Raw genomic sequence first — 24,964 nt, 5'->3', positions numbered from 1 at the left:
TTGTTATTGTTTTAATTATACTAATAGGCCCCATGATTCCTTTTTTCAAGTATGGCAAGTTATGCAATTATGCAAATGCACTCAACACCCACAGGATTAAAAACAACAAATAATGGACATTGGTGGGTTTAAAAAAACAGTTTTTGGTCCATATTTATTTCTTTATTTATTCATCTAATGGGTATGATGGAGAAAGACTCATCTGTTGTCCACAGCTGGTTGATGAGATGGAGAGAGAGCTGTGGTTATCGTGTCAAGTGTTAATTGAGTTTTCTCTCCAACCATATGCTGTCATTCAGTGTCGGCTAATGGCTCCTACTTGTTCAGCCTTGGACGCAGATGACAAGTTGAATCTTCTGCCTTGGAGGATGATTGAAAGCTCAGATAATCATGAAATGCATTATAAATGATTTTTTGAAAATCCTACTTTGCTCAAAGGTAATTACATCAGAAAGTACTGAGTGAGCTGCAGCACAAATAAGGCAAGTTTTAAGCAGTGTATTATAGTCTGAATTTATGTTTTAAGTTAGAGAAGTTTGGTGGATTTATATCTTAACATGGGCAGAGTTTAAATATAGTTGGCCTGGATAAGGCTCCAGAATTTGACTGAGGATCAATGGTTTTGTCATTGACATTGAGGAGTGCTGATATAAGATGACATATGGCTATTTCCAGACATATCGATGATAAGGACTAGCGTCATTCTCGACACAGCTGGGTTAAGATAATTGGATTTAATAGCCTTTCAGCACTTTTTATTCAATATCTATATCCCATTGAAACGGTCCGTCTGTTCTAGAACTTTCTGTCTCACTCTCTGTGTCAAGTCTGTAGTGCTTTTACAGCAGGAGCAGAAATAACCCACAGTTGAACAAGTCATTGCAGCCATAGTGTAGGTGTGTTTTCTTCAGAATGCTTCTTTCCAGGTGCTCTATAACGGCGGCGTGATATATTGATCATGCCATCATGTCAGTGCTGGGATGTAAACACAAGCTGAGATCAATATCCTGCCCTGTTTTATTGGACAATGTGTACTTTTTATGAACCAGGATACAGTTTACTTTTTATAGCAGGTGCCAGCTCTGTCAGTCTCTCACACTCCCTGAATTCTTTACCTCCAGTGTTTCTGTCTCTTGCTGTGTCTCTGTTTACACCTTGTACTGAAAGCTGTGGTATCATGAAAATTGACTGACTTTGCACTTTGTTGGTTGTTTGGAGGCAAATGCCTGCTTTACAAGAAGTACCCTAATGCACCATCAGTTTTGGTTTCTGTGACTCTAGTCTGTCTTGTCTAAGGGGGAGGGGCAGGTTCAGTCGGGCATCCAGGGCTACTGCAGGACACCCCTTTGTAGATTGCATCCTTATTCAGCCTCTGAACTGGGACACAACTTACCTGCTGTTTGCTCAGTCGTCTGTGAAGCTACACCTGATCCCTTTTTATGATAACAATAGACAGTGACAGTGCACCATCATTTTCTATTTACGCTTTATCTGAGCAGGGTACAGTTTGGACAGGTCACCAGTCAATTACAAGGCTATTACACATGCAGTACCACCTTCATACTCACATTCACACGTATGGGAAATAAAGCATCCCCTCCACATAAGGTGCATGGATTTGAAAAGTGGGTAGAAACAGAAGCATCCAGTGGAAAACCAAGTGAAAAACCAATGTAGCTATGGGAAGAACATGCAAAGAAATTGATGCATTGAGTTGAAATGTCAGTCAAAGAAATCCTGTAAGAATCTCAAAGACTGGAGTCTCTAGTAACAGTGACTACCAGATATTAACCTGTCACAGCTGTCACATGAATATAGGCTGAACATGCACTCAGTGGACCTGCGTCTAATGCTGTTACACTGTATGCGTGCTGAATTACTTTTCAATGACACCTTATTTTCACAAAATATGCTAAACTTGCTTTTGGCAGCCATACAAAAACTTTAACAAGTTCAATATTGGCAAAATTTAAATATTTAAGTATCTAACCAAAAAAAGTGAATTTAAGAAGTCTAACATCCATTTAATGCCATTAATTTATACTTAAGGGAAACAATGATTTACTTAAAGGGATAGTGCACCCAAAAATGAAAATTCAGCCATTATCTACTCACCCATATGCTGAGGGAGGCTCAGGTGAAGTTTTAGAGTCCTCACATCCCTTGCGGAGATCCAAGGGGAGAGTGGGTAGCAGCACAACTCCACCTAATGCAGGCTGGGCGCCCCAGATTAAAACATCCAAAAAACACATAATTGAAACCACAGAATATCTCCATACTGCTCGTCCGTAGTGATCCAAGTGTCCTGAAGCCCCGACATAAAAAGTTGTTTGGAAAAACGTCATTTAAACTCTGTTTTTAGCCTCATTGTAGCCTGCAGCTCTAACTGCCTCTCTGTGTGTGCGCTTGCGCGAGACCGTGAGACATGGGCACCGCCTTCATGTGTGTTCACGTGCTTTCGCTGGTCTTGGGCGCAAGCGCGCACTCGTGAGCTCAGTGTACACAGAAGCAGTTAGAGCTGCAGGCTACAATGAGGCTAAAAACAGAGTTTTTTTGGTCATGGCTTTAGATCAGGTTTTGACAGTTGTAGCAGTCTACAAGCAGCGGGACGTCATATCCGTTGAAAGCAAAACAAAGCCGAAGCAAGAAAGCAGAAAATGGCTGACAGTCCAGGGACATGGACCTTCAGCTGCTTAAATAGAAAGTCTCTGCCAGATTAGCAAACTTTCTGTTGCTGCCGTCACACAAATTAATCCCTCAGCCTGAGTTAACCCCTGTGCTGTACGTATTGAATGTTGGTCTCCTGAGCTTCTGCCTGCTCTCCTGCTAGCAAATTGTCTCCTGGGCAGAGAGTAAAGTGGAGGGACTGTTGGGTGGCTAGCTCACTAATTCTTGTCTCATTTTAGGCATGATACAGAGAGAGAGAGGGGGGGGGCAGGGAGAGATGGGAGAATTAGTGCACTACAATAAAGAAAGATTCTACCTATTTTAATGGTTTGCAGTTAATGTTGATATTGTGGCAGCTGTCACTAATCAGTGTTTGACAAACAGTGCACGTTAGACTACAGATACATTTATCCGTATGAACACATTTGTCCATAGTATTGCACAATATGTTGTAAAAAATAACAAAACATTACGGTTTGATACCCATCTCTAACATGACGTTGTAGTGTGCGAGTGTGTGTGTTTGTGTGTGTGTGTGTGTGTGTGTGTGTGTGTATGTGTTTGTATGATGTACCCATGCTTTGTGCACAGCCTGGAAAGCGAGCTAATGGTCCTGAAGAGTCACTGAGGCATCATGACTTCATTTCATCACACTCCACTTACTTCCCGCTCTCACACTCAAACACACTCACAGTCACACTCAAACCTGGCCATTGATTAGTTACTTAGTTTAGTGTGAGTATGTCCATCTGCAGTGCTCTCTCTGAGTGTTGGTGTTATTCCTCCTGGCTGTCCTACTAATTTCCTCAAGGTAATCAAAGTGTTTAATGAACATCAGGCCCGGATGTGCCCAAATGATTGGAGTAGTTAGCTGGTGATCAGGAAGTCCAGGTCAGACAGTCAATAAGAGGGGGCAGAATAAATCAGATGTAGTCCTTGCTATAACCTCTTCCCTTCTGCACTACAAATACTTTGTGTGCACTGAGTGATGGATGTGGTTCATATGTAAACGAGAATGAATGAGCTCATCAGCAGAGGAGAAAGAGGTAGGAAAGGCTTTAATCAGAAGTAACTCCCCTGCCATCCCCTCATTGTTTACCCTGCTTTTTCCTAGATTGCATTACATTCCCTTTTGTCCCTTATCGTGGCTTGTGCCAAGACTTCCAAGAGGACAGCGAAAGCACTGCTGAACCTCTGTGGGTAATCTGGGATAAATAATGCATCACTCTTTTGACTAGGCCCTATCCTATAGCCGCTAAGAGAGACTATTCTGCTGCAGTGATCCAGCTCAGTGGCAGCTTGATATATAGAGAAGAGAGAGACAGACAGAGGTACAGGAAGGGTACATTCAACTCAGTCGAATTGACAGAGAGGAAAAGTGATGGGGAGAGCGATAGAGACAGAGAAAGAGAAAGAGAGACAGACAGAGATAGTGACAGATGTCCAACTTAAGAACTAGCTCATGTCTTTACAGCAGGATATACAGGCTTTGCATTTGAGTGACAAATCTCAAAACAGTCTTGTCAGCCGCCAAAATTGGAGATCCATTGGAGAATTGGCTCAGGGCATAAAATGTCTAGATACAGGACAACCATCCTGATAAAAAGTGAGTTAGCTGAGAAAGATTAGTTTGTTGGAAGGGAATGTCCATTCAACTAAGGTCTGAAGAGTCTAACGAGGCACATTGATATAGGGATTATTGGTTCCCAATAAGTCTTATTCCAAACGACCAAACAGGGACTTCCTCAGCATCTTGAAGAACAATCCATATGACTGTTCCGAAAATGTCTTTTTTGTGATCTTCCACCTCTCTGGTTAAAATGTTTGAAGAGGATGTTAAGACCAAAAAACAGCCCTGCAATAAAAAAACAAACTCAAGGGCCTGCATTGGTGGGGGTCTGTTGCTTCAGATACAGGTGAGACAGTGAAATGTGATCCACAAAATCCAATTTAAGTAACAGATCCATGAATTTGAAGGCTTGTCAATCCCCAAAATGCTGCACAGCAAGATATTAGAACTCTGGAAAGGTTTCACAGTGGCAGTCATTTTATTTGTCTTTGTGATGATCACCAGGCAGAGCTTGAGATTGCAAAGTAATCTATCAGGAAAATGCCTCTGGGAGTATTTTGTTTCATTTCATCTACACTTTGCCAACATAGTAGTTTCATTCAGATGAATAAGCTGGCTACATTTTTTCACGCAATGCAATTGTCTGTCTGAAGGTGGCCTAAGAGGTTTTACAACGGTGAAACAAAGTCATGCCCATTCTGCTTTTGCTCCTTAGAGAGTTCAGTACTTACTCCAGTGGTATTCTGTATAAACAGATACTTTTTCTGCATATGACTGCAGATTCTGTTGGCAGGCGGACAAGGTTTTGGTATCCGGAAGCATTTGTCTCGAGTCCATTTGTAGTCCAACAAGAATTGACCAATCACATTTTAGCGAGCTTTGCATGCAGGTAAACAGTCTGTATGGAGAGGAAAAAAGGAGGAGGGTATAGGCTGAAATGCAGTCTCGGAAGTGATCAGCGATTGCTTGATGACTATTTACTTTACTTACTTTTTTTTATTAGTAGCTTGTCTTTATAATTTATCTGTGTGCATTTGCAGATATTTGTTTGTAAAGTGTTGTGACACTGTGCCTATAATGTCTGAAGGTGCTCATCGGACCGTAAACAATGACCGGCTCGCAGAAGAAGTTTTGGCCCAGATGTCCATCATTGGCTATCTGGATATCAGCTGGTTACATTAGAACCCCCAGAGTTTTGGCCATTGCCCACAGAGGCTAAATTGTCATCAGATCAATGGCTTATTTGTTCCAAGATTGCTCTTGTGGCCACAAGAAGTGGAATGTGTCAGGAGAATGTGAACACTGGTCTTTTTCAGGGTTTGAACAGACCACATTACAGGCAAGATGTTTTATTTTATCATGCTGACTCTGAGATAGTTTTCAGTTGCTTAAATAACATAACCAAAGCAGCCTCTTGTAATTTAAAGACCATTGCAAAGGTCAAAGCTTTTCTTTCTCTCAGTAAAACAGCATGAGACGCTTTTATTACAATTAGGCTTAACTAGTGTAATGCATTGCTCTCCAGTGTCCTCAAAAAGTCTATAAAACAATTTGAGCTTACAGAGCGCTGCTGGCAGAGTGTAACTGGAACAAAGAACTGAGATCACATCACTGCTGTCCTGAAGTTCCTGCACTGGCTTCAGGGTATTTTTAGGGTACATGTTTAAGATCCTGGTAATATAAATGTATTTTCATGCTTGACTATAGAGTTGCTATACTCCAAAGTTATGTCCCTGACCTCTGTATTGCCCTCAAATCCACAGACTCTATGCTGCTTACTGTACCAATGATTAAAGACTGGTGAAGCTGCCTGCTGCAGTATTGGACCCAAAATACCTGATAAGAATACAGCTGTTATTGCACTACTACCCCTAACCATGTATACATTTACTGTTAAGTTTTAAGATATTAAAATCCAACCTTTTCTTAAAACTTTCCCTTTTGCTCTGTGTAGTGTATTGATTCAGTGTTTTTCAGTGATATTCTAAGTGTAAAGTTTACTTGTTCTAGACGACTGAATCGTTGCCGACATCTCAATTCCGGTACATATGGTTTTGTGCTTAATGACAGATGTTTTCCTCATTGGAAAACAATCAAGCCAATTAGGTTTGTTGTTGAGAATATGATTAGGGACATCTTTATCTTCGTACACCAGAACCATAAAAATGGCCATAAAAATTGTGACAAATGTGGATGAGATGGATGCTGTTGAAAACATCTTTGTCAATTAGTACAATTCTTCAATCAACTCGACAGGTGTTATCTGCGTGAGGTCATTGAAAAGTTACACATTGGCCTTTTGACAATGATTAAGTCAAACTGAGCAAGAGAGTACATATACAGGGGGCTAAGGGAAAGAAAGAAAGAGACTGTGCACAGCATTGTGTGTGTTTACCAATCAGTGAGTGTATGAGGCGGGGAACTTTGAGCCTTGGGTGTGTTCACAGTGTACAATAATAATACAGCATCTGTCCTCATCCCCTGTTCATCTGCCTCTGAAAATGTCTTCAAAGGAAAACACACATGTTTACTGTCATGCTGAGAGCCATGCATGGGGTGAAAAGTACATGAATGGAGGGTCCACAGAGAAGGAGGAGACAGGGAGTGATTGATGGATGGAGGAGATGGATAAGAGGACAACAGCACAGGGAAAGGGAAAGGGAAAGGGAAGGAAGAGAGTAAAGGATAGAGGAGTTGTTGCAAAAAAATGAGATACCTGCACACAGTAAATTTGGATGTGAGCATCTCTAACTAATGGCACCCCCTTGACTATAATGTCAAGCACAGTTTTGTGGGGTTTTTTTTGGTAGTTTGACATGTTGTCTTGACATGTTTTTCTGTCAACTGAGGCATATTTTGCTGTTTCTTTTAAGAACAGTCTGCCGTTAAAGGCCATTTTCTCTAAAAATGGCAATCATTTATCTTATCTTTTCTCAGTGCTGGTAGAGCAACTTGTCTTATCTGTTTCAGGATATTAATGCTTGCTGCCAGAAAGTTAGAAAAGAGAGATGTCAGATGAGACACAACTTAACAGCTAAAGATGGTTTATGCTGAAGTCTGTCTATGAAGTATGTATGTTTTTTAGAGAAACTCCACATACTCAGATACTCATGTTCATGTTGTGAGGTTATGTATTGCAGCTTTTGCGGTTTGTGTTTGTTTTAATGGACACCATTTCTGTCTTTAGCTGAGATGCTTTGGTTGCATCTGTTTGCTATGATACAGAATACTGATGGAACTTAAAGTGTCAGCACAAGTTAGAGTACCTGCTCTGGATGAAGGGAAGGCTGAAGCTCATAAGCCCTGTTTCCACCGAGCAGTGTGGTGTGGTACAGTTCAGTTTGGTACGCTTTTTTTTCCCATGTCCAGAGTGAAAAGATGTGGATGGTACCAATGGAACCATTCAGTACCGTTACCATTTTTGGTCCCCCCTCTGTTGGGGTACCCAGCACACAGATCTGGTACTAAAAGGTGGAACTGTGAACACTGCAGTCTGTTGATTGGTCGACTGCAGACAGTCACTCTTGCTTAGGGCTGAGTTGTGGCTGGTTTTGAGACTTATGTAACCACTGTTCATACTGTGGAGAGTTTTACATATATTAGTAGAAAGTAACTATAAAATAAAAGGATGTTTTGCTGCCTCTTGCAGCAGCTGGAGTCAGAGAAAAAATAATTCAATTCACTAGGCCGACTGCTGGTGACTTTGAAATTGGAACATTAACTTGTAATGATACTCAATGCATGAGTTGATGGGAATCAATCAGCACACCTTAAATTTCACTGGGACAACTATGACTATTCCATTAGTTTTTATTCTCTCTTGGATGACATACGCTTTTAGTAATGAGTGGATCTTCAAGGGTTTATGAATAATAATTTTGACTGGGTTATGTGAACTGCATATATTCTAATCCTCACTTGAAGACAAAAAAAAAGCATTGCGGAGCGCCGTTTCTGTGGGCTACAGCAACACTAAACCCCCAAGCTTGTCTGAGAAAGACTAAATGCACAAACTCGCTATTTTTTAAATATCCCATGGAGAGAGACTCTCACTGCAGCCTGTTCTATTTTGTTCTGAAAATGTCGGCGTGCAGCCCCGTTCTGTGGACGATAAACGAGGTGCAGACTTCCCTTTGTGTCACTGGTGACAAGGAAATGCAGTGAGTGCTGGACGGAGCAGTGAGTGACAACAACTGCACCTGCATTTAAGGGTACGTTTGTGATGGAAACATAAGCTGACCTAGGGTCAAGGTACCATGTCTGAAGGGTTACTTTTGGTTCCAGAGGTACCATGCAGAAAGTGTTTGGTAAAAACTTGGCTATAGGGAAAGAGGAAGGACCCTCTGGTCTGTGTGGGTTCAGTATTCATTTCTCCTACATTGTTGTTGTTCAGCGATGTGATGGGTGGTCTTTGTGGTCTTTGTCCTGCCCCTGTCCACTGTGATTGGATGAGTGGGTAAAAAGTGACAATGATCAGAGGCTTCAGCGTTCTACCCAAAGTTGAATATTTTACAGCTCTTGTTGACCAGAAAAAATAGCTACCCAACACTAGGCTTGGGCAGCATCTATTTTTTTCATATCTTTATACTTTCTGAAATGTTACTGGGGTATGCGGTACATGACAGCGAAACATCCTCATTACAGCGTCTCCATTATAATATTAATAGAAAGATGAGTGTGTATTTTTGATGATATTGAAAATCATAATGTCTGTATTTCTACCCTGGTATACAGTAATACTGCCATACCACCAAAGCCTACAGTACATAGCTCCTCATTAAGCTGCTGGCATTTGTAGCATCATGTAAATACATGGCATTCCCATAAGAAAAAACAGCAACGTAGAAGTTGTGGCAAAAGTTTCCCATCCATTGAGGCTGGCTTGTCAATAGCACAGTATTGCAATACTGTGATGATCTTGAGAGCCCTCTGTTACTTTAGCTACTCTGACAGTTGGTAGCTCAAAATTAATGTTGGTCACCATGGCTGCAACTAATGATTATGTTACATATTTCACATTGTCTGGTGCTACCCAGTGCCTCACACTTTCCAGAATGATCTGGTGAAACAAGCAGTTCTGGAACCTTGATGATAAAAACTTTGACTTCTGTCAGATCTTCATTAATTTGGACCCCATATAGCCATCAAAGGTTTTGACATTTTTGAAGTGACCTCATGATGTCACTGACTTTTAGTGAGGCAACTAAGCACAACAAAGTAGAGGCCACAAAGGCAGCTCAGTCATTCCTGGTCGTAGCTGTTGCTCTGTGGAAGGGTCAGTAGGTATGAAGCACTTTTTTTCTGGTGTGGGCATAAATTCTTTCTGCTGATACACACAGCTGCTGGCGAGTCACTATGGAAACAACATCAGCACTAAATGAAGCTGAAACAGCATGTTTTGATAAAAAAAAAATAACATAAAAAATAAATTACACTGTGAGAAAACCAAGACTGCAGCCAAACCTCACCACTGTACAGAAAGTGAATGTATGGAGTTTGTCTGAACCCAGAACCAAAAATGACTTTGGACTGAAGCCAAGGCCGAGCATCCCAGACTGTGCCAGCGCTAGTTAAATTTTTAATGTAATAAAACACCCAGATGTGTCTAATAAATTATATTTCTCGAGAGATAATAAGCCTGGGGTCACATAATATTTTGATCCACAGAGACTGCTTTGACTTCAGACTAGTCCACAGTTCATAACCGGGACAAGGAAGGATTGGATGTCCTTTGGCTGAGTCTTGATTCTGTTCTGGCTTTTAGGCCAGACTACATCTGTTCTGCTCATTCAGCTGAGGATGAGTGGTGTTTGGAGGCTAGGCCTCAGTGCTTTGAAATGAAATCTTTTCTGCCTCTACACCTCGCCACTTTGACAAGCCAGACTAGAGGGGGCTGACAGTAGACAGAAGTCACCTAAGTTGTTTTCACTTGACCTGTCTTTTCAGAGCAGGGCGGGGAGAGATAAGCAGACAACACATCCAGCTCTTTGCACCTGAGGACAAGAGAAATATACAGTCCGAGATAGAAATTACGAAGTGATATTCCACTGAGTTTGGACAGTAAACACAGACAACGTTCTCTACCTGAGACTTCATTGTGTGTGATCACCATGTGATGTTGGTGGACTCTGTGACCTATATTGTTAATTTTAAACTGCATTTCCTGCCTATTGTGTCTGTTTCCAAAAAAAAAATGAACATGTTTCTGGGTCAAATCTTCACAGTGGAAAAATAACTCAGTACATGTGGACTTCAGTATTTCCTGGAACAATCCCCTGGCACATGAGAAGTGATAGATTTTTACCTTTCTGGTTTGGTTGGAGAACTGGGTCGCAGGATAATAAAGAAAAGAGCACCACCTACAGAAACTCAAACTTAGTCAAGAGAACATCCAAACAAAAAAAAGGCATTGCAAAACTGAATAAAAAAAAATTAAACACTGTACAGAAATGAGCATTCTGAACCAAATGGCAACAGAAATGTGGTTTGAGTTGTTTCTGAGAAGTAAAACTGCATTTTTTGTTTTTGTGTTTCTCTCCTCACCCACCCAGAGTCAGGCCATGCGGATTGTTCGGACAGTCGGCCAGGCGTTCGAGGTTTGTCATAAACTGAGTCTGCAGCACACACAGCAGAACGCAGATGGACAGGAGGACAGCCACAGCGAAAAGAACGGCAACAGCTCCTCTGTCTCAGGTACACGAACACATACACAGGTACACACACACACACACACACACACACAGGTACACACACACACAAGCTGAACATGCACCTTCTACTCAGCAGCATCCCATTCTTACTGGCCTGCATTTTGTATAACTGTTAAATACTGCTGCTCTGACCTCAAGAAGTTTTTGGAAATCCTGATATTTATTTTCTATCTTTTATCAGAAAATGTAGCCATTTGTGTTTACTGCTTGTTCACTATGTAATAACTTTAAACAATCAGAAGGCGACATTGGACAGAAGAGCTGCAGTGTGTGCCGGGTAAATGTTTTGCGGGGGAGTGCTGCATTTTAATCAAAGTAGCTGAAAGGGAAAATGGACCTTGAAGCTCCTTCAAGGTCCATCAAGTGAAGTCAGTGATAAATAGATAGCATGGGAAACAGCTATAAATGTATCTTCTTTTGTTGTTATACCTTTATACAGAGTTGTTTTTGGTATTCTTGGAGTGTCCTAAACAGTGATGCACATTTCAACGGAAGGTCAGTAAATGCTGTCTGTGACATATTTTATCGTGTGAAACACAATGTCTTTAGGCGGTTTAACAGATGTAAACAAAACAGAACAGCAATAGGGAAAACAGAGGTAGGCAGGCGTGCGTAGGTGGAGCTGGACGGTTGAGTGTTCAGTGTGCTCGAGCGGCAACTGTGCTGATGGAAGAGGTGGAGGTTCTTCGTGGTTGCAGATGTAAAAATGTGTGAATGCGTCTTAAATCAAGAACAAAAAGTGTTAGAGAGGAAACTCCTGGAACTGTTTTGACATCCAAAACAAGCTTGTGTTTTGTTTGTCTGTAGCAATGGCGCTACTTTTTAAGGTCTCAGCAATTGTTTGTGGAGTAAAATCAATATAGATAAAACTGATGGCTGTAGCTTCAAAAATAAAACCAAAGATTTACAATTCCTTTGAAGAATTTGTGGCAGGGTTGTAGGTTTGGGGTTTAAAACAGGATTGAAGATGGAGTTCGTGGAAGAAGAAGCCAGGATCCATTGGCCCCCTTGTGAACAAGGTTTCAGCCCAGTAGTAGAGCAGAGCATACCTCACCTCATCCTTTTAGGAAGACAAGATATACAAACCAGGAGGGAATGGTATTTTTAGGTCATGGAATAAAAAATAAAAAAAAAGATATATGGAACTGTATCATCAGGGCCTTGGTGGAAATTGAATATAAAGTCCAAAAATAATGCAAAATCTGAAATCTTGACAGCACATTCCCTAGTGCACACAGTCACACACACACACACACACACACACACACACACACACACATACACACACAGTCATATGTCCTCAGATAGCATAAGCAGATTGCACCGTACACGCAGTCCACACACACATACACAGTGCTCCTTCCTGCCTGCATTGTGCCAGAGTTGGCGAGCAGGAGAGGGAGCTGGATGCTGGAGTGAATGTCACGGATGAGTCAACCCAAAGAAAGAACGCACCACACAGCAACACTGGTGGGCTGAGCTGCTTTTATCTGCTGCCTCGTGCCTGGACGGGACGGGCTTCACTGGAGCCCAGGGACACGTGGCTCTGAGAGGGGTCTGAGAGGACAGACATGGGGATTCGTCAGTCGGAAGAGTCCACGATCGGAGCTCTCTCACACCATCGTTCCAGTCATTACAGCTGCCAGCCAGCGCTGGTCACCCTCCCCACTGCGATCTGAGAGCGCCTGTCTGGGGTACGTTATCTCCACATCCCCCTCCAGCCCTCCAGAGACGACTTCTCTTTCAAATGCTGATGAGCCCAGAGATCACCCACGCACCATAACTGTACATCCACACATAATGGACCCCACATGCATACCAACTCAGGCCTATACACACACACTCGCACACTCGCTGTCATGGTGTGTTAAGCAACACAAGAGCCGTCACGCACAGCCAATGAGCTTATCTGGAGAACTAATTATCATGGCAATGAAAGGAGAAGGGATAGAAGAGTGGGAGATAGCGGATTAGAGAAACGGAAAGCTGGAAGAAAGCACGGATATGGAGGGGAGGAAGACGAAAAGATGGATATTAGAGGAAAAGGGGAAAAAAGGAACTTGGGCTGAGACGAGAGCACAAAAAGATAAAATGTAGAAGTTGTGAGGGGATGGGGAAGTAGGTTGAACAGTAGGGAATCAGAAGAAAAAGCCAGTGAGCAGAAAGTGCAGAGGAAGAGATGTTTTGTACGAGACGAACGTTCATGTGCAGCGTTTCAGAGCAATTGTACAAAATGCTACAACATCAAATGAACAATTTAATCTTATTAACAAACAAATAACTGTGTAGAAAAACTGGCTTTCATCACTGTCTGGAACTAATAAAGCCCACTCACTGGAAAATAATGCCAAACTGTGGAAGACTATTATTACAGTACACATTAACATGAGACATGGCAGTGCCACAGGCATGCAGTTCTATTCAGCAGCTCAGTGATCACTAAGTACTGAACACTGAAATAAAGCCTTCAGGACATGTGAAGTTGTCAGCAATATTCAGAAATATTAATATACTGTGCAAAAAGTGTTTTTATGACCAAGCTATTTCGGCTCATTCAGTTTGACTTTCTGACTTTGTTGTCTTTACAAAGGAGACATGCTGCCCAGATGTTTCCACTGCAGTTACATTTGTTTAAGTATGTTCCTAAATGCCTTTAGCTTAAAGACAGCAGATCATGTCTCTGGTATCTTGTTATAACTTGTGTGGTCACCCATGTGCTAGAAAAACAAAGTCATAAAAATAAGTTGGACGCATTGCAACAATGCGCATATTAGCATAAAATATGAATTATGTATCGCACTGCGTATTTCAAGTCCTCCTCCAGACACATTTTAAATATGTAAAATACTCTGCTGTGATTAATATTTTTTTAACGTGATTTTCCCACATAAAAAGTTTAAAGAAAAAAAAACTGCAGAGGGGCTGGAGGCAGATCTATTCTTTCTCCCTCACTCGAAATTCTAGATTTGGCTTCCACTCTGCCCACCACTGTGGCTTGCACTAGGTGTCACTTTCTGCTTTATCCAGCGCTGCTTGTGCTGGGTTAACCAGTTAAAGAGCAGTACACATCATTAGAGGAAATATCGTAGAGATTCAGCCACATGTTTGAGCCTCAGTCAGACCCCAGCTAAGATTAGGAGACTCTTTGGCCTATTGTATGTGAAACATACAATATCTGCCACAGTGTTACAGTGCATTTACATTGGTCTGATTTACAGATTTGCTCTCAAAAAACTGTTTTCCGTATTAGACAGCAATTGACTTTTGTATTATTGATGTACCTAATCTAGCTCGCCCAGCTTAAGTCTGAATCTCAGATTTCAGTAAAATGCACAAAATTTGCCGCCTTAAGTAGAGGAATGTGAAAACACCTCTCTAGTGACAAACTTTGCATGGATACAAGTCAGCATAGTCAAGGTCAGACATTGTAGGGGACATAAGAAGACACAAGAGGAACACATTTTTTAGTCGGAGGGGGACGTAAGATTTCCTAACATAATAATGCTAATACAAAGATACATTTCAAGAGCCCATTAGTACTGCTCAGGAGTCCACATAGCCAGTTGGTTAAAGGATAAAGACAATGTATTAGTGGTCTAAGATGCATGACCCATACATCATTCAACTCTATCTCCTCTCTTAACTTAAAAATAAAGGCAAAGTACCAACAAAATACATTAAAAAAAACTACCAATTAAAGACCAATCAGTTGATGAATGAGAAACAAGTGCAGTTATTAGACCACATACTGTATATAACACAATCTATAAATTTAGGCCACATGTCAAAAATATCTCATACCATTCATGGTTTAGTTTAAAAAAAAAAAAAGCGTCTTAAAATAACTTGATCAAAACAAGTGATTATAAAACCAATAAATGACATGTACAAATGGATATATTTTGATATTTCTATTTGCTGCATAGTAAAATAAATAGCTGCCTCGCGACAAGAAACTGTGCCGTTTTCTTCTGACCGTTTCATTAACTTTAACCTGAGAATGTCAGCGAGGGCAAAGAGGAGGTGAAGTTGGAGAGGAAAAGGAAGAAGGGGGGGGAACAACAGGAGGAAAATACTTTTGCAACAGAGGGCAGGAGGAAGGGCAGAATTGCACAGCGCTGATTGCTGAGTAGAAAGGTGGAGAAAGCGAAGTGGTAATGGAGAAAGAGGTGACGGTAGTGCTGGCAGCAGGTTATCAAGCATGAGGTTTAAGTGGAGGGGGAGGACAGCACTAATAGCAGGGTGCACAGAAAGAAGAAAGGAAGTATAAATGGAGAAAGAGGTGGGTGAGGATGAAGGTGGATGTGGGATAGACAGTGGAGGTGAGCGGCTGAAGGAGAGGATGAAGAGGAAGGAGATGAAGATAGAGCATGGGCGGGGGGAAAGATGAAACGTAGAGGAAACAGTTCGCAGATACAGGCAGAAAACTACATTGAATACTCGATCGGATCTGCAGTGTGAGTGACTCTGTGATGACATTTGTAAAAATCTGCGAGTTGAAGCACTTTTAGTCGTTGAAGACCCAAGTTATGCATTTGATGTAGAATAAACTTGTACTCATGGTCAATCTTCATTTTGATGAATAATAGATAAACTTGATAAGCCAAAGTTGATCTTAAATGAAAAGATGTTTAATACAAATCAGATCAGAGGAGCCCTTGGCACACTATACGTGCACGGACAAAGACATTCCAAAAACTTCCAGTAACAATAACAACTAGAGAAGCAATTTCTGAAGAAATTGTGGGTGTGAATGCTTCAAGCTGAAGCCACGCTGCAATGCTGCCTTGAATAAAATAAAGTTTGAATGATTTGAATGTTTGAAAGTTTGTTGAAAAGCTGGCGCCACACTGAATAGCTGCCTTTAATAAAATAAAGTTTGAATGATTTGAATATTTGAATGTTTTACTGAGATTTATGAAATCCAATATGGCCGCCGCCTAGTGACGCCACAGTATGCAAATTAGATGAGTTAGTTTACTCCCATCAGATTCCCCTCCCTTTTTTTGAGGATGAGACGATAAAAACAGCACAAAACAAAAGAAATCTGCTGTGTGAATATGTTCAAAATGTTGTTTTACAGAGATTTATGAAATCCAATATGGCCGCCGCCTAGTGATGCCACAATATGCAAATTAGATGAGTTAATTTACTCCCATCACTAACTTTGGGTCATGATGAATAGTTTTCTCATTTACAGTATGCCTTTATCTGTCACCACTTTCAAGCGACAGCCTTTTGAAATGTTGAAATGAAAATGGAATATTTTCCTCAATTAACTCTGGCACCTAAAGGGTTAAAATGGAGATGCTGCCCCTGTCATGTCTGCATGTAAGGTGTAGACACACACACACATCATGTTTCTGTGAGTTTGTGTGTGACAGCGGTTGCCATGGTAAATAAGTAGGTGCACCTGGCAGAAGAGCAGAGAGAGACAGACAGAACACAGAGAAGAGAGCTCTTTTAGTGGAGCTTTAACTCCTCAAACAAGTTCTTCCCATTCCCAAACTGTTGGTCCAATCATCAAAATAAAGTAATGGTGAGAGAGAGAAAGTTATACAGAAGATCTGTTTAGTAGCAGTTGAGCTGGCATGTGTGCATGTTTGAAGCAGATAAACGGTGTAGGAGGAGATGTTTTTTGAGGAAGTGCACGTTTGAGGTGAAATCTTACTTTGAAAGGGCAAATAGCTCACTTCCTGTTGGATTTAGGTCATGGGTGTCAATGCGTGATTTGTAGGTCGAACACACCAGTTTTGGTTTGATCCGTTTACGACATTCCTACAGGCCGCAGTGGCCATTTTAGTGCGTCTAGGTGGCGCTAGAGAGCCCCTTTTGGCACTTTAGGGGTTAATAATGTTTATTTGCTGTTTCAAATGAAGATTCTGCTGCTGTAATCTGTCCTTTAAAGATTGTGAGACACACACACAGAGGGCTGTGTGTGCGTGTCTGTGTGTGCAGCTGTTGTCATGGTGATTAATGACTTGCCTGCTCCTGAGGGGCACACACAGCTCATGAGAGCACATCAGCAAAGGCTGTTTATAATGAGTTTGAACTCCTCGAACAAGTTCTTCCCATACCCAAACCGTTGGTCCAATCATGAAAATAAAGTGATGGTGAGAGAGATAAACTTCTCGTGAACGTACGTGTCATGTTTTATATCTCTAGAGTCAAAAATGTGGTCACACGAGCGAGTTTCAAATGTGTTGCACCTCAGCAGTTTTCCAGAAATTTCTCCTCTCAGCTTACATGGGAGTGAATGAGAAAAAAAATCGGCGCTCCCTTCGCTTTGGAGCCACTCAGCAAAAATGTGTACGTGTGAGAGATTCCATGTCAACACGTCTGTGACCAGGACAAATTTCCCTACGTTTTCTGGTATAAATTGTGTATGTACAGTGAAAATTGGGGGCGTATGAGCGAGTTGAAGAGAACATTCAAGTATGAGTACAGAGGGCTGTTTGTGCGAGTCTGTGTGTGCAGCCGTTGTCATGGCGATTAATGTCTTGCCTGCACTTGAGGGGCACACACAGAGCTCATGAGAACACATCAGCAAAGGCTGTTTATAATGGGTTTGAACTCCTCGAACAAGTTCTTCCCATACCCAAATCGTTGGTCCAATAATGAAAATAAAGTGATGGTGAGAGAGATAAACTTCTTGTGAATGCACATGTCATGTTTTATATTTCTAGAGTCAAAAATGTGGTCACAGGAGCGAGTTTAAAATGTGTTGCACCTCAGCTGTTTCCAGAAGTTTCTCCTCTCAGTTTACATGGGAGTGAATGAGAAAAAAAACGGCACTCCCTTCGCTTTGGAGCCACATTTTTTGGTATAAATTGTGTCTGTTCAGTGAAAATTGTGGCCGTATGAGCGAGTTGAAGAGAAAATTTCTTGATGAGTTTACAGCTGCTCTCCACTCTAGCGATGACATCACCCACTCTAGCTCACGCAATAGACACCCATTATAAAGTCTGAGAAGGGCTGAAAACTTCATGTATTTTAAACTGACTTTGTAGAAAAACTAAAAGAGATGTTGAAAATATAATTAGTTCCTGAAAGTCGACAGCTGCGTGAACGTTTGAGAGTTGGAATGGAGTTTCTACGTCAATGTATGAATTCGTAATGTGTGGGTGAAGATGAGCGATTTGGGAAAAATCAGGAATATCTGGGAAAGTATGAATGTTAGGAACGTGAAGAGTCGTTCCGGTCTTGTCCTAATTGAGCTGAACGTTTTCATGTTTGAATGGTTTGAATCAGTTGAAGTTTGTGGAACTAGTAGCCGTCCAACTGTTTTCGTTTTCCGTTTTCGATTTAATAGGAATCGGAATTTAAACATTGAATTCCCGGGAAAGTATGAATGTTATGGAAAAATCTGAAAGTTTCCAATAATGTCCTAATGAAGCTGAATCAGAAGAAATTTGAATGGTTTGATTCGGTTGAAGTATGTTGAAGATAACTGAAGTTGAAAAACGCGGCGGAAGAATAATAATAAGAAAAATAAAGAATTTGGTAACAGGAGAACATAGGGTTTGAATGCTTCCAGCATTCACACCCAATAACTCAGCCATATATAGTGTATTTCAAATGTCTAGACATCTACATCCTTATCAGTATCTTAACCTTCAGACACTCTGGGGCCTCCTCACATGCCTGCATGCAGACAGTGAAGGGCGCTGAGGCCGGCGGTACCTAAACCATGACCCTGGATGCATCATACATTCAAACAATTACTGTTATTATACATGACGACATTCAAGCATCAAGTGTATGATTTTGCTGTTTCATAAATAAATGCATTCCACTTAGCAAATAAAGTGAGTAATTATACCCACTTAGATCCTTTCTTCTTTGGAGTAGTTGTTGTAAAGTGATTGCTTTTTTAAATGAAACGTATCATATGAAGCTGTGTGAGAGGCAGCCTTGAATGAATGTTAGTAACTGCCACCTATTCTGGATAGAAATAGCTTTGCCACTTAAGTGAGCACGGCCCCAGTGGATCCAGGCAATCATATATTTCTGCTACAGTCAAGTTGCCAGGAAGCAAATGCAATTCTGTCTCGTGGGCTGTTGTCAATAACTATGCTTAAACAAGAAAATGCATCACAACTAGCACAGTGGCACCTTACATTTCCCCTGTTATACAGTTTACTTTGAATTGAGTGAGGTTATACACAGCCTCAGGCTTTGTAGTCAGAAGAAGAAGTAACTGTGACAACCAGCATTATAGTTGTTTTCTGGTGAATTGCCATGGTGAGACAACTCAAAATGAAATAGTAAAATATTCAACAAAACTCAGACTGCTGAAGGCAAAGGCAGTCTTTTGATTCTGGGGAGGTTTTCAGTGTCCATTTAATGAAATCAACAGGGGACCTCTTGGTAAAAATGAGACTTTTTCGTGTTGACTTTATTGGAATGGATATAAAATGTAGGATATTTGTAGTGAAACAATACACTCAAACACTATTACTCAAGTGTTTCAGTGTACTGATCTGCTACAGATTTTAGCAGCTTTTGACTGTTTTACTGAACTGAATCAGATGGTTTCTACAGCCAGGCAATATATTTATATTATGCCATTATTGTTATATGACACTAGATATCGTCCTAGATTTTGAATGTTGCAAGTGTATTATTTCCTGGTTTTAAAGGTTGAATTACAGTAAAGTGATGTAATTTTCCCAACTTGCCAGACTGCTCTAGCTGTTCTACTATTAGCCTTTGCCAATTTACTCATTATAGCCACATTACCAATTATTATTTGTCAAAAATCTTATTGTGGAAATATCTTGTGAAAGCACCAACAGACCCTACAATGTTGCTGCAAAATCGATATTGAGATATTTGAATAAAAGTATTGTGATATTTGGGTTTTCCATATCCCCCAGCTTAATTGTTTCCTTTGCCAAAGGTAATTTAAAGACTCTTCTTGCAACAAACAAGTGTGGAGGGCAGAAAAAGAATAGTACCAGTGCTCCTCATAAACTGTTTTGTTGCAGTCTGCATTGATTTTGTCTCATACACGGGCAGTATTGTTGATCTCCATTGTTAATGATATCTGCTTCAGAGACAACACAATCTGTATCCAATCTGGTCCAATTTGTCCCATTAAAAATGTATTAACAGTAATGAGAGCACAGTTTAAAAATTCAAAACACAAAATGGAAACTCCCATGAAACGAGAGCACTGGCAGCACTGTATACATTTTTTTTTTTTTTTTTTTTTTTTGCATTTTCTAACAGCTCTTATTTGCATGTTGTACCTCTGAACAGTTAGGACATATATTTAAGCTACAGTCTTATTAAAGCACATGATCATGTATACAGTATTCTGTGGTGCTGTGGATAATGTTTCTTACATGAATGTATTCATGTGTGTCCACCCATGTGTGCCTGTGTACATGCCCATGTCCACATGTGTGTATGCAGGCGTGCGTGCTTATCCACCTGTATGTGTGTGTACTTTCCTCGGCTCAGCTCGGGAACTAACAGGCGCAGAGAAGACGGCAACTGTCACAGAGGAGACGGATATTGATGCGGAGGAGACGAGCCAGGTGTCAGCAGCAGAGGAGTTAAACCTCAATAGAGGGGTGACTGATCTGGACGCCACAGCCAAGGCACCTGAGCTGAACCAATCGGAGAGCAAGGTAAATCAACAAACTTGTGTTTGTATGTGTTTGTGTTTCTGCACCTCTGACCAGCAGAGGCCTGTTTCAAACCCCCTAGTGATCTTTGTCCATGTGTGGCACCAACATGGCACTGCAGCGGACAGTGTTTGGAATATATAAATAGTGTGTGTGTGTGTGTGTGTGTGTGTGTGTGTGTGTGTGTGTGTGTAGTACAGTTCAGGAACATTATGTGTAAACCTGAACCTCAGAGTTCCTTTAAGAAATGGTTTTGGAGTTTTGGTAGTAACTTCTTTGCAAGTTTGGCTTCTTGCATCAAGTTTTGATATTACGGCTGGGCCAGAATCACACACTCTGAATTAAATAAATTTATCAATTGCACAAAAAAGTACAATAATCAGTCAAATTTTGAAAAAATGTTTGGATTTTACACATTTTTTGCTGAAACATTGAAACTGCAGAAAACACGATTCATGTCACTGGAGAATTGCATAAATCCAGAACGACAGTAAATCTCATTTTGTCCCAGCTTTCCCAGTTTGTAGGTCACAATCCTTTCCTGGAGGCTATGGTTGCTGTTCATTTAAGAGGGGAATGATATTGATTAAAACTGCTAAAAGCACTGGTGAAATCAGAAAGATTATAGTTTTGTACAACACCATGTGTCAGTACACAGTTTTTAAGACACAAAGTTCAAGAGAAACATTGATCGTAACCTGTGGTCCGCTGTTAGCAACTGTGGACATTCTTTGGACGTGAAATTTTAGCCTTTATGTACGAATGTATGTCTTTCTTACATATTTCTAACATTGCTCATCTACAGTACAGGCCAAAAGTTTGGACACACCTTCTCATTCAATGCTTTTCTTTATTTTCATGACTATTTACATTGTAGATTCTCACTGAAGGCATCAAAACTATGAATGAACACATGTGGAGTTATGTACTTAACAAATAAAGGTGAAATAACTGAAAACATGTTTTATATTCTAGTTTCTTCAAAATAGCCACCCTTTGCTCTGATTACTGCTTTGCACACTCTTGGCATTCTCTCCATGAGCTTCAAGAGGTAGTCACCTGAAATGGTTTTCCAACAGTCTTGAAGGAATTCCCAGAGGTGTTTAGCACTTGTTGGCCCCTTTGCCTTCACTCTGCGGTCCAGCTCACCCCAAACCATCTCGACTGGGTTCAGGTCCGGTGACTGTGGAGGCCAGGTCATCTGCCGCAGCACTCCATCACTCTCCTTCTTGGTCAAATAGCCCTTACACAGCCTGGAGGTGTGTTTGGGGTCATTGTCCTGTTGAAAAATAAATGATCGTCCAACTAAACGCAAACCGGATGGGATGGCATGTCGCTGCAGGATGCTGTGGTAGCCATGCTGGTTCAGTGTGCCTTCAATTTTGAAGAAATCCCCAACAGTGTCACCAGCAAAACACCCCCACACCATCACACCTCCTCCTCCATGCTTCACAGTGGGAACCAGGCATGTGTAATCCATCCGTTCACCTTTTCTGCGTCTCACAAAGACACGGCGGTTGGAACCAAAGATCTCAAATTTGGACTCATCAGACCAAAGCACAGATTTCCACTGGTCTAATGTCCATTCCTTGTGTTTCTTGGCCCAAACAAATCTCTTCTGCTTGTTGCCTCTCCTTAGCAGTGGTTTCCTAGCAGCTATTTGACCATGAAGGCCTGATTCGCACAGTCTCCTCTTAACAGTTGTTCTAGAGATGGGTCTGCTGCTAGAACTCTGTGTGGCATTCATCTGGTCTCTGATCTGAGCTGCTGTTAACTTGCGATTTGTGAGGCTGGTGACTCGGATGAACTTATCCTCAGAAGCAGAGGTGACTCTTGGTCTTCCTTTCCTGGGTCGGTCCTCATGTGTGCCAGTTTCGTTGTAGCGCTTGATGGTTTTGCGACTCCACTTGGGGACACATTTAAAGTTTTTGCAATTTTCCGGACTGACTGACCTTCATTTCTTAAAGTAATGATGGCCACTCGTTTTTCTTTAGTTAGCTGATTGGTTCTTGCCATAATATGAATTTTAACAGTTGTCCAATAGGGCTGTCGGCTGTGTATTAACCTGACTTCTGCACAACACAACTGATGGTCCCAACCCCATTGATAAAGCAAGAAATTCCACTAATTAACCCTGATAAGGCACACCTGTGAAGTGGAAACCATTTCAGGTGACTACCTCTTGAAGCTCATGGAGAGAATGCCAAGAGTGTGCAAAGCAGTAATCAGAGCAAAGGGTGGCTATTTTGAAGAAACTAGAATATAAAACATGTTTTCAGTTATTTCACCTTTTTTGTTAAGTACATAACTCCACATGTGTTCATTCATAGTTTTGATGCCTTCAGTGAGAATCTACAATGTAAATAGTCATGAAAATAAAGAAAACGCATTGAATGAGAAGGTGTGTCCAAACTTTTGGCCTGTACTGTATATATTGTTTCCTGTTTACAGTACAGGTTGTAGGCTGTGTGTATAAGCCTGCCCTTGGACGCCTATTGCAGATGAAATTCCTCTCCCTTTCTGCTTTCTCCCAACATGGTATTGTTAAGGGCAACATCACTGTATCTTGGGTTTAAGGCTGCCCAAGAAGATTGTGATTGGTTTGGAAAAAAAACCAAAAACAAATAACTTTTCCTTTGTGTGGAATTCTGATCGGTTCAGCAGGATCTATCTCCAGCACTGGCAGCGCTTAAACAAAGTATGGAGATAGGTCCGGCTATGCAAGACTAACATTAGTTTGATTTGTGCTGAGAAGACGATAAAACTTGACTATCTAGAGGAAGTAAAAGTCATAACAAGGTTTCTGTAGGTGAATCAAAGGTTAAAGCAGAAAAGAGAGACCAGCATTAAGACCAACATTTCTCCAGACAGGCACTTAAAGTAATTCATAAAAATAAGAAATACGGTAAGTAGTTAAGGGGACTGACTGCTTTTAAAGTGTTATTTTTATGTGTTAAGGCTGACTTTCCTGCAGCACATCTTGCAGTCAGCGTCACCAAACAAGGACGTAAAAATTAAGAATGGCATTTCCCTGTTGGCCTAGAGGTTAAGGAGAGAAAGGTCCACACAAGGACGGCTGTAAAAATACGTCTGTGCATCAAAATCTTAAGTCAGTTCACGTTAGGGCTTGGAAACCTGGCAGGAAATCAAATATCTGTTCTGTCGCTTCGGGTCAGGCTGCCCCCTGAGTGTAACAGAGGATATCCAAAGTTTACACAGGCTTTCACATTTTCCGGTTTTATTTCTTTGAGGTTCTCTCACTGACAAGATTTCTTCGAGGCTTAAAAAAAAAAAGTTTTACTTTGATTTGTTTTACATGCCTGCATAAACTACCAGTAAAATGAAGTTAACACCTAGTCTTTGTTTGTGTGTGAGCATAGAAATAGCTCCCACTACATGGTTTCCATTCAGAAGCTGTCAGCAGCATGTTGAGCTCCAAGACTACCACGCGAGTCATCCAGTTCATGTGTTTGTACGACCTCATAGTGTTAGAGATTTGATACAGCTCAGTCAGACCGTCTGCTCTTTGGCCTGTGGAAAACCCACCACCAGCAGTCTATGTACTGTATAACCAGAGAAATGCTCTCTGTCGTGTCTGGAAGTGTGTGAGCGCGGCTGTTTGGCTCAGCTAGCAGAGCAGCATCGTAGCATAGTGTTGTGTTTACTGGGATCCACAGTAGTATGCAGAGTGTAATTGTGTTTTTGAGCGAGGCAGCGGTGGGAAGACGACACCGCATGATGAGGGCAGAGAGGGGGTGAAGCGTGATGTTTATTACACTACTCTCTGCTTTGAGACCTTGGACTCGGCATCAAGTTGGCAATGCTGGTGTAAAATTTTATTTTTGTTTTGTAATAGATCCCCTCTGCCTGGTTTGTCTTAGTGAGGTAGTGGACAATGACAGAGGGCTGGCCTAAACTGACTCCATGTGTTGTTTTGTGCACTAAAAAATGTTTATATCCTCTTTGTTATGTGAAAGTGAAATATTTTTTGGGTTGTTTATTTTATTGCAACATCTCCTTCAGTTTACAATCCATTTGGAGAAATGATTGCACTCAGTATTTTCAAGATGCAACACTGTCAACACAACACTTTCAGTGTGTTTCATAATTTTCACTACATAGCTGCTCCTGGTAAATAAAGTGGGATCAACATTTTCATGTAGGCAAAGATCTTGGTTATTCATATTTGTATTTTGGGTTTCTACCAGAACATGTCTACATGCTGTAATGGTCAAAAACACTGTATTTTCCTCACACATTTGTGCATGAACACCTGTAATCAACCTCTGTGTGAAACGTTCCATTAAAGCACCTGTCTTTTAGCCCCCCTTTCAAAAAAAAACCAGCCCAGTCTGCTCTGATTGGTCAGCATTACCAGGTTT

General features: G+C 41.1%; 1 protein-coding gene across 3 annotated transcripts in view; it reads left to right on the top strand.

The window, feature by feature from the left end:
• The window catches only part of LOC125895518 (carboxyl-terminal PDZ ligand of neuronal nitric oxide synthase protein-like), a 260,775-nt gene that overhangs the window by 150,781 nt on the left and 85,030 nt on the right, over window positions 1–24,964 (top strand). For 2 of the 3 annotated variants that reach the window (XM_049587419.1, XM_049587422.1), the window contains 2 exons: window positions 10,789–10,930; window positions 20,368–20,585. In XM_049587419.1, coding sequence (XP_049443376.1) covers window positions 10,789–10,930; window positions 20,368–20,585 — 360 coding nt within the window. The remainder of the gene's footprint in view (window positions 1–10,788; window positions 10,931–20,367; window positions 20,586–24,964) is intronic. The other variant, XM_049587420.1, reaches the window with a different exon arrangement.

Source organism: Epinephelus fuscoguttatus, linkage group LG10, assembly GCF_011397635.1.
Source record: "Epinephelus fuscoguttatus linkage group LG10, E.fuscoguttatus.final_Chr_v1".
NCBI classification, from domain to species: Eukaryota; Metazoa; Chordata; class Actinopteri; order Perciformes; family Serranidae; genus Epinephelus; species Epinephelus fuscoguttatus.
Note: the sequence above shows the minus strand (reverse complement) of the source record. Positions and strands in the feature narration are given on the sequence as shown.